Here is a 10,802-nt window from a genome sequence, read left to right on the forward strand (position 1 = left end):
ATCAAATTCAGATCCTTGCCCATGTCAGGCAAGCATTCTACTACTTCCCAACCCTTAGTTATATTTTCTGCACGAATTCTTCTGCTGTTCAGTGTATAGTGACATTTTTTTTGTGTCTTAAAGTCTATTTTGCTGGTTATGATTATGATTACTCCTGCTTGATTACATTTGTTTGGATTATCATTTTCCATATTTTCTCTCAGTCTGTTTCTTTGCAGAGATATTATTTTTTTGTAAACAACATACTTCTAGAATGTCTTAGCTCAAGTAGATTCTCTGTGTCTTTTAGTTGGAGAATTAAGATTATTATACTCATTGTAATAACTGGGTAATAACTATAATTTAATTCTTCTTGTTTCAAATATTCTGAGTTCATTTCTTCCTCTCGTTTTACAAGGGTTTTGTTGTACTGGTAATGTTTGATTTCTTTCCTTTTCTCATTTGCATGTCTACTCTTATAATGGGATACTGTAGTTCAGGAGCCGGCATGCTAGTGCCTATATTTCTTTCTCTTCTGAGCGGAGGTTTCCTTAAACACCTCCTTCATGGTCATCTAGTGGTCCTGAATTCCCACAATTTATGTTTCTCTGAGATCATATTTCTCCTTTTATTCTGGAGGTAATCTTGCTGTGTATACTAATCTCGGTAGAAAGTTGGTTTTTTTTGGGGGGGGGGGGAATTTGAAAGGCATCATCAGTGCCCTTCTGTCCTTGAAAGTTTCACATGAAGTAACAATCATCTGTCTGGACCTGGTGGGTGGATTCAAAGGAGGGTGGAGGAGGAAGGCACAGGACACCGTGCTCCTGGGAAGATGCTCCTTAGAACTGGGTTGCAGCCAGGAGAGCCTTAGGGCAATCAGACTGCAGCCACCAGGAGGACCCCTCTGTCCCGAAAGCCCACCAGAGATTCCAGCACAGAAAAGCCTCAGATTAGGTCCTCTGGTAGTCCCGGAGAGTGTTAGAGGTTGATTGAGTCCCACACCCTGTGTGACCCCCGCGGGACGGAAGCACCGCTATATTTAAAAAGCGCTGAGAAGAAAGAAGTGTTTAGTCGCCAGCTGGAGACTAACGGATGCTCAGCTGCGCTACATCCACCATGCCCGGGATGATCTGCAAGAACTCAGACCTGGAGTTTGACTCGCTGAAGCCCTGCTTCTATCCGGAAGAAGATGACGTCTGCTTTGGCGGTCGCAACTCGACGCCGCCGGGGGAGGACATCTGGAAGAAGTTTGAACTGTTGCCTACGCCTCGGTTGTCACCCAGCCGTGCCTTAGCGGAGCACAGCCAGGAGCCGGTGAACTGGGCCACCGAGATGCTGCTGCCTGAGGCCGACCTATGGGGTAACCCGGCCGAGGAGGATGTTTTCGGCCTGGGAGGACTCCGCGGTCTCAGCAACAACCCGGTCATCCTTCAGGACTGCATGTGGAGTGGTTTCTCCACCCGGGGGAAGCTGGAGAGTGCGGTAAGCAAGAAGCTGCCAAACGGCTCTGGGTCCCTGCCGGCCGGCCGCAGCACCTCGGCCCCTAGAGCGACTGCTGCAGCCAGCTCTGCGGGCCACGCGCGCAGCGGAACAGTAAGTGTGGGGCGTGGGAAAGCCGCCTGGCTCACAGAGCTCGCCCACCTGGACTCAGAGTGCATGGACCCCGCTGTGGTCTTCTTCCCAGCGAACAAGCGCGAGTGGGTGCCGGTACCGGCCATCCCCGCCAGTGCTGGCGCTGCCCGCACTGCAGTCAGCCGTGGTCACCACCCGGCCTCCAGCACCTCCCGAAAGAACATCCTGAGCAACTCAGGTACTGAGAAAGAAGATGAAGAGGAAATCGATGTGGTTACGGTGGAGGAGACCCAGTCCTCTAAGACTGTCTCCAGGCTCCCCACCGCGGCGCGTCCTGGGAACGCAGCGCTGGGCCCCGGGCGCGCGCAGTCCAGCGAGTTGATCTTCAAGCGCTGCGTCCTCATTCATGAGCAGCACAACTACGCTGCGCCACCGTTGCCCTATGTGCACAGCGAGGACGCGCCGCCGCACAAGAAGCTCAAGAGCCAGGCTTCACTAGGGCCCCTCAAGTGCATCCTCCCACTGAAGCCTACAAGACTGGGTCACCGCAACTCAGAGTTGGAGGACCTTGTGCGTCGCCAAAACCACAACATGATGGAGCGCCAACGCCGTGACAGTATGCGCTCCAGCTTCCTGATCCTCAGGGACCTTGTGCCCGAGCTGGTGCACAATGAGAAGGCCGCCAAAGTGGTCATCCTGAAAAAGGCCACCGAGTACATTCGCACCCTGCAGGCTGATGAGTACAAGCTCCTGATGGAAAGGGAGAGACTGCACGCAAGACAACAGCAGTTGCTGAGGAAAATCAAACACCCTGAGACATACTAAATGTTTGTGAAATTGACAGTTATTGCTACTTTGCACATGAAAAAAAACTATTGTGTTGACATTAAGAATGTCGGTTTACCTTCATATTGGTCCCTTGTCAAGTTTTGAGCTGGATAGGGGCAAGTCATGGAGTACTAGTGGGGCCTTGTAAAGTCTAGGAATAGGATGCTAGGTGACTTCTTTCTTTCCTTCAACCTCAGTGATGGTCATGAAGGTTCAGGATAGTTGGGAACCTTGGAAGACTATTGAAGTCATGTTTACTCCAAGTTTCCATAGTCACTTCTTTTACAGGAGTAATTACATTCCAATAGATGCCACAGAAAGGGAATCCTCTTTTGATGTCCCTGGGGAAATATTTCTGTAAATTCCATAGACTCACCCACCAAGAGGTCAGTATTACACTGGAAGTTCACACCTTAGTATCGTAATAACACCTCAATGTTTGAGGAGCATGTTTTGTATACAGATATATTGTCAATCTCTGTTACGTACTGTACTAATTCTTACACTGTCTGTGGTGTATTTTAGTATGATGCTGATACGTAACTAAATTTGATATTTATGTTTACATTTGAAAATGAAGAGTGAAGGTTTTTAGGAGATATGACTTTATCACTTTTTCGAATTAAGAAACTTTTTAAAGAAATTATATAGATACATGTATATTCCCTTTTCTCCAAGTCTGTCTTTCTGTTAGTGTATTTGTTCATGTGTGATGTGTACAAATGAGTGAATGCAAAGTTGTGTGCTTAATTTCTACAAAATATGTGCCCTTTGAAATACCTCGTTATTATGAAATAAATAGAAATTGAATGATTTTTGAAAGAAATTTCCTGGTGAGAGAAATGCTTTTTCAACTAATTAGCTTGCCCTTAAATGTGATTTGGCACTTCTGCTTCACAGATTTTAATATTCTTTCTCTGATCTGCACTTATGGTTATTTAGGCACAACATGCTGTAAAGAGGTTCTCTCTTGGTCAGATTCAGTAATAAATAAAGACCGCCTGTACTTGCATATTCATGACTTTCCTAAAATATGGGGAAATTTCTGCTGTATTCCACTGAATAGGTGTAATATACTCTTCACCTTTAGCTTGCCTTCCTCAGGTATCTCAGTGAGCCAGATGCTTGGTCTTATAATGGTCTTACAAAGATCTTATGTCTCAGAGATCTGTTTTCTTGTGATTCTTTTTTCACTATTCTTATGTGAAAATATGATCACATAATCATGTTCAAGTTCAGATATCCTTTTCCTACTTAATTCAGCCTATTCAGGCTTTCAAAATTTTTAATGTATATTAACTATAGCAAATAATAGATTCATTATATCATTTTCACATATGTACACAAAGTACAATATTAATATTTAACATCCATCACCCTCTTGGTCCTTTCCCCATACAGTAGTGAACATTATATATTTCTGTTTTTTCCAATCTTGGTTCTACATATAACAAAAAACATGATGCTTATCTGAAGTGTCTTATTTGTTTAGCATTGCAATATCCATTTTCATACCAATGATAGAATTTCATTCACTGTATGGCTGAATATACGTCATTGTATATGTGCATTTATCTTTTTATTTGGGGGGGTTTCAAGACAGGGTGTCTCTGTAGCTTTGGAGCCTATTTTGGAACTAGCTGTTGTAGACCAGGTTGGCCTTGAAACACCCACCCTTGCCTTCTGAGTGCTGGGATTAAAGGCATGCACCACCACTGCCCAGCAATGCATTTATCTTTTAAAATTTCATATGGATGATTTTATCTCTTTTATATGCTTTTCTAAGGTGTTATTTTTCCTGTCGGGATTTATTTTTGATTTTTATATTTATCTGATGGAGGACTCTCATTGGTTAATGAAGAAATTGCCTTGGCTTTTTGATAGGGCAGGATTTAGATAGGTGGAGTAGACAGAACAGAATGCTGGGAAGAAGGGAAGTTAGTCAGATGCTTCAGGCAATCTCCATGCCTCTCCTCTCTGGGTCAGTCACCATGAAGCCAGCCACCAGGTCAGACATGCTGAATCCTTCCCGGTAAGACACCTCGTGGTGCTACACAGATTACTAAATATGGGTTAAACAAGATATGAGAATTAGCCAATAAGAGGCTGAAACTAATGGGCCAGGCAGTGTTTAAAAGAATACAGTTTCCGTGTAATTATTTCAGGGCATAAGCTAGCCAGGCGGCCGGGAGCTGTGCGGGAGCCAGGCAGGATGAAAAGCAGGCCTGCCCACAGCTCCTCACTACATTTATCACTTGAGAATTTTATACATGAATATACTATCACACTTTCTTTATCCATTTACTTATTGACGTTTAGATAGGGCAATTCCATGACTTGGCTTTTGTGAACAGTGCAACAATGAGCAGGGCAATTCAGGTATATGTTCTTTATGGAAAGTTTGGTTCTTTTGAGCACACATACACACATGTTATGGGACTATAACATGTAGTTCTGCCATTAGCTTTTAAGAAAACTCCATTTTGATTTCCATAGCCTACGAACTAATTTGCACTACTGTTGAAAATGTAATCAGCATTCCATATTTACCATATCTTCAGAAATATTTGCTACTTATTATTTTGTTAATAATATGCTAACTGAAGTGAGGTAGAATCTCAATAGATTTGAATGTCTGTAATGAGTATGGATTTATGGCCTTCTCTACTCCTTGGTTCAAATTTCGTAGGTTCGCTGTTCCTAAAATATTATACACACACACACACACACACACACACACACATATATATATATCTTTTTGATTTGTTAATTTATTAGAACATAACTTTTCAAAAATATTCCTTAAAAATGATCTGGATTTTATAAGTATCTGTTTTAATTTATCTTGTTTCTAATTTTTATTAACTTGGGCCTTCTGTCTCTTCATTTTGGTTAGTTTGACTAAGAGTTTGGCACTCAGCAGTATTCTGAGCATATGAGGCCTCAAAGGCTGCCCCCACAGTGACATACTTCCTTCAACAAGGCCACACTTCCTAACAGTACCACTCCCTATGAGATTATGATGGCCACTTACTTTTAAACTACCACATTCCCTAAGTTTCCTTTAGCCACTATGTTTATCCCAACAATAGAAGACAAACTGGAGCAAGTAAAGCTAACAAGAGTATCCTAATTGGCAGAGCAAATAATAGGTGATATTATCAAATCAGGTGGATACAAAGATTTAACAAAAGTAAACTGAGGAAGCCCTGCTGAAGCATCCACACGCAATTCCTGGTGCAATGTCCTGAGTTGAGCATAGGGTTCATTCTCTCTTAGTTGAGGCTTCCAAGTAAAATAGTAGATAGCAGCAGATAGATAACATCAGCAAATCAAATGCAATCATTCTGCAGGAATGGACTAGGGTGTAGGAGAAGGCTGCTAGTTAGTTCCTGGCCACTTAGCCCCATAATAATCACACACAGAAAATATATTATTTAAGTCACTGCTTGGTCCATTAGCTCTAGCTTCTTATTGGCTAACTCTTACATCTTAATTTAACCCATCTCCATTAATCTGTACATAACCACGAGGTCGTGGCCTACCAGCAAAGTTTCAGCACGTCTGTCTCTGGTGCAACTCCATGACTTCTCTCTAACTCCTCCTTTCTCCCAGCATTCCGCTTAGTTTTCCCTGCCTAGCTCTGTTCCCCTATATTCCCCTATAGCTCTGCTATAGGCCCAAAGCTGTTTTTTTAATTAACCAATGATATTCACAGCATACAGAGGGGAATCCCACATCACTGGGGAAGACTTACTGAAACAGTCACGCTAGTGTTATCAATTGAGAGTTCCAGGCAGAGCAGAGCATTCTCTCCATGGATAACCTTCTGACTTTCTGTTCCTACTCTAGGTATTCTTTTTTTTTTTTTTTGGCTTCAATACACATTTATTTAAAGTGAGGCATCTGCAAATAATTCTTAAATTGTGATTCAGATTGAAACAACTTCATAAAAATATGCTGAGACCAGGTACATCCACAGATCTCAACTACAAGATCACTTCTTTGCCCATTCTTCTTTCTCTTTTCTTTCCCAAGTAACTTCTTTCAGATAGGGTTTAAGGTAGAATTTGTCCTCCTCATATTTTGTCCACTGCTCCTTAGGCAAGATCTGATGCCGCATGCTCAGGCCCAGGGCTCTCTTAATTTGAAACATTCTGTCACTGTAAAGATGCTCAGGAAGCCTTCTTATGGCTTCTTTCACATCTTCAGTCTCATGTAGTGTATCATCTCGCATTAAACCCAGTTTGTTGAATCCAGCAGCATTATAAAACCATTTTCAAAAACCATCCAGCCACTTGCTTGATGCTGCAACAGCAGGTCTGCCCGCCATGATGACCTACTCTAGGTATTCTTATGAAATAAAAATAGTAATCTCTACTGGCAATAGTTTACCTTCTAATTATTCTTAGGGAGAACAACGTTTTTAATACCCGTAACAGCTTGATATTTTCCTTTATCCCTGTTAATGACTTAGGGGACTCGCCTGCCTCCAAAACAGGAAATTTTGGAAGACATGTGATGTGAACAAGTGACTCGAAGATTAATATATGGAGCCCCTACTGCTCTGTTTCTTTATGTCCTCTACATATCTGTCCTTTATCTACCTGTTTCTTTATGTACAGTAGGATAATTTTTAATGAAATACGGTGCAGCAACAATAAATAAATGAATATATATTTAATATCATTATGCATTGATGCAACTGCTCCTGTTTGTTTTTGTTTTTCATTTGCTTGGTATATCATTATCAGTTCTTTGAATTTAAGTCTGTGTGCACCATTTCTAGTAGCTGTGGGATTTTTTTTGTAGGCAACGAACAGTTAAATTTTGTTTTTAAATACAATCAGCTAGAGCCAGGCAGTGGTGGTGCATGCCTTTAATCCCAGCACTTGGGAGGCAGAGGCAGGCTGATCTCTGTGAGTTCGAGGCCAGCCTGGTCTATAAGAGCTAGTACCAGGACAGGCTCCAAAAGCTACAGAGAAACCCAGTCTTACAAAAACCAAAACCAACCCCCCCCCCCCCCCCAAAAAAAATCCAATCAGCTAACCTGCATCTTTTAATTACAGAGTAAAGTCATCTTATATTTAGCATTATTTTTGAGATATATTTCTGATTTCTTTAATTTTGTTCTTCATTTCCTGATTGATTCAAATATTGTTTACTCTTCATTCTCCCTTGTTAATCTTAGTGATATAATGAATAATTTAGTGAGTTCTATATAACTGACTCTTTTCTAGTTCTTATTTTCTTGTCCCATTTGTTCAGAACTACCTTTCCTTATTGTCTTTGTATAGTGATATATTAGGTAGCAAGTAGATAAATACAATGGGACCAAGAGTACTAAGTGTCTGAAAAATAGGGGACAGGTGATGTTGTATAGTCTTGTACCCAGAAACTTGATTATACCACTGTAGGCAAATAGAAGACATAGTTGTCATAGTGCTCATTTAATGGCACTTTAAAAGTTTAGAAACTCTAACCAAAAAAAAAAAAAATAGCTTCAGGTAGTTCTAGCCCACTGGCTGCTGGCTGAAGATGAATTTTGACTCCTTAACATCTTACTGTTATTGCCAGTTCAGTTCCACCCATCCCCATTCTCTGGGGTTTTCTTCACATAAAAGCATATCTCTCTCTCTGTCTCTCTGTCTCTCTGTCTCTCTCTCTCTCTCTCTCTCTCTCTCTCTCTCTCTCTCTCTCTCTCTCTCACACACACACACACACACACACACACACACACCACACAGAGACACATACCACACACAAGTCAGGAGAGCTGGAAATCATCATTACTGAGGGGAAAAAATGGTAAGAACTTAGATGGAACTAAAGATAATTGCTTGTTCCAACTTGGGGCTGATTCTGTTTTGCAATGCCAACTCTTACTGACAGTGCATTTCCTCCTTCAGTAAAACTTGTTTTATGCTTTGCTGTTTTTGTGTCTTGTTTTACTTCTTTGCTATGAAAGCAGGAAAGCTATCTGGTAAGATATCTTTATTTATCTTCTGCAGTGCTGCTTTAATGTTCCTGAATTGCTTTGACTCATGATGTTCTCAAAGGCTTATCTTATTTTGATTTCTCTACAATTTTTAAAGATAACCTTGTTGAATATAATAACTTTTGTTTACAGTTTATTCTCTGGGTAAGAAACAAAGTATAATAATGTTTTCTGTCTTTGGGGATCACCATTGAGATATCTAATATTATTCTGATTTTATCTTTGTAAGGGAATGATATGGCTATAGAGGAAAGACATGCCTGAAAATTTAGCATAATGTCTTTATTCTATAGCCCTAATATTTCAACTCTAATGTGATGTGAATAACCTCTTTAATTATCATGTCTATTTCTTGCCTTACAAACCTTCTAGAAGTGTATGCCTGTATCTTTGCCTTGGTTTGGGAAGTGTGGTATAACTCCAGTGAACAGATTGTGTATGCCTTTAACACACATCTTAGCTCCTACCACCCCATAGATACTTAGCTTTTGTGTCTTCATCATTAAAAGTAGTTTCCATGATTGCTTTGGTTTTGCTTTTTATTACTGTTTGAATGTTATATTTTCTTGGAATCCTCTATTATAATTTTTCCTCTGTTTCATCTAGTGTATTGATTTTCACTGCATTTTTTATTTGACTTATTGAGTAGTTTCATTTCCAGTATTTTTTCAAAATCTGTTTCATTGATAAAACTCTCATTCATATTGCTAATTTTTTCTATACACTCCAAATTGATTTTTCTTACATAATTTTTCTGAATTTTTAAATTCCCTTTTAAGTTATTGCTTATCTAATTTTTGAAATATATCTTTAAAAATAGAAAAAGTAAAATTAAGAGGAGGAGGAGAATGTGAGGAAGAGGGAAAAGCAGTATGAAATTAAAAAGGTTCTATTAAACATAGAAACATGCAAAACAAATGCTAGGTGAAGATAAGCACACTACCAATGAGTAAAATAAGGGAGAAATACAGTTACAAAATTTAAAAACAAAGATTCAGTTTCATTTTATTTTTGTTAATTTTCTACATTTTACTCTCCTCTCTCTCTCTCTCTCTCTCTCTCTCTCTCTCTCTCTCTTTCTCTCTGTGTGTGTGTGTGTGTGTGTGCATGTATGTGTGTACATACATGGATGTGTACCTGGTGTGTATATGCCATAGCACATGTCTGGAGATCAGAGGGTAAGTTTTGGGAGTCAGTTTTCTCCTTTTCCCATGTGTTCTGGAGATTCAGCTCAGGTCTACAGGCTCTATGGCAAGTGCGTAGCTGAGCTTATCTTTCAGGTCTGTTTGTCTGTTTTTTAACGACAAAGAATTTGAGAATTTTACTCTTAGGTCTTCTCCTATTTGAGTGTGCCCGGTGAAGAAGTAGTGGATTCTGTTGGAATCTCTTGTCATTCCTGCTGTTCAACTTGGTTCTGTGTGCTAGCTGACTCATATGCCACTAAAAGATCAATTTTCTAGTGCAGGTCTATATTTACATTTTTTTAAAAATCTCTGTGCTGGAGATTCTTCTGGCTGCCATGAACTTTTTAACCTGTAAACCAAGTGGGCTTGCATTCACTCTATAATTCCCCAATTTTGCATTCAGTGGTGATTCATATCCAAATTGTAAAGTGTGTTGGAAAGTGGATGAGGTAAAACATTTGATGAAAAAATCCAATGATTCATTGGAGTTAGGCTCAGTGTTCAAACTTCCACCTGGCAACCAAACACACATAAGCAGTAATGCAACTTCAGCACCCAATCAGCTCACTTGCCATGTGCTTACAACATTCAGTTTCCACATTCATTCTCAGATGAAGGGACTTTCTCTTTGCCATGGAAAGTGGGCCAGAAACCACAAGCCTTTCACAACCTGAATTGCTTGCTACCTGAAATCCTCAATGTGGCTACTATCATTTTCCATGACTGTGCCATGTGTTGACTTCCACTCAGACAGTGTGGCAGGACATCCACAAGTTCCCTGTGTTGTTGTGACTGTTTCTTTTTCTCAAGTCCCTACAGTACCTCCTTCTAAAAAGTTGAGCCTCCTGTTAAACTGGCCATGACACTTGAAGATATGAGAAGCAACAAAATAACCATCTTCTCCAGGGTTGATGGGCTACTCAGGGGAGTCATTGTTCTACCAAATCTTTCTACTGCAGTTAAGGGTTGTAAGAACAATAGGTTCTCACCTATGGTGGACCATGGCTAGGAATGTCAGTCTGTCTTCCCCAGAAGTGAAGATGCCAGGTGTTTATTATTTTTCTGAATGTGTCTTTTGCCTCATGCTTTTTAACCCGTTTTGTCATCCATTTTCATGGACCAGCCTTAACAAAAATACCTCTTGCCAGGGTAGAGGCATGTGGATTTAGAAATATAGTAAAGAATATGAAGACACAAATGAAAGTAATAAAATGGAGAAACATAGAATAATATAAGGAGGG

At 40.4% G+C, this 10,802-nt stretch overlaps 1 protein-coding gene and 1 pseudogene across 1 annotated transcript; one reads left to right on the forward strand and one right to left on the reverse strand.

Moving 5' to 3' along the window:
• The first annotated feature begins 1,071 nt into the window (after window positions 1–1,071).
• On the forward strand, window positions 1,072–2,376 carry LOC119804988 (protein S-Myc-like). Its single transcript, XM_038316766.1, has one exon. The coding sequence runs from the start codon at window positions 1,072–1,074 to the stop codon at window positions 2,374–2,376; it is 1,305 nt and encodes a 434-aa protein (XP_038172694.1).
• A 4,000-nt stretch (window positions 2,377–6,376) lies between these two features.
• Window positions 6,377–6,712, reverse strand: LOC119804121 (annotated as a pseudogene).
• Between the last annotated feature and the right edge of the window lie 4,090 nt (window positions 6,713–10,802).

Source organism: Arvicola amphibius, chromosome X, assembly GCF_903992535.2.
Source record: "Arvicola amphibius chromosome X, mArvAmp1.2, whole genome shotgun sequence".
NCBI lineage: Eukaryota > Metazoa > Chordata > Mammalia > Rodentia > Cricetidae > Arvicola > Arvicola amphibius.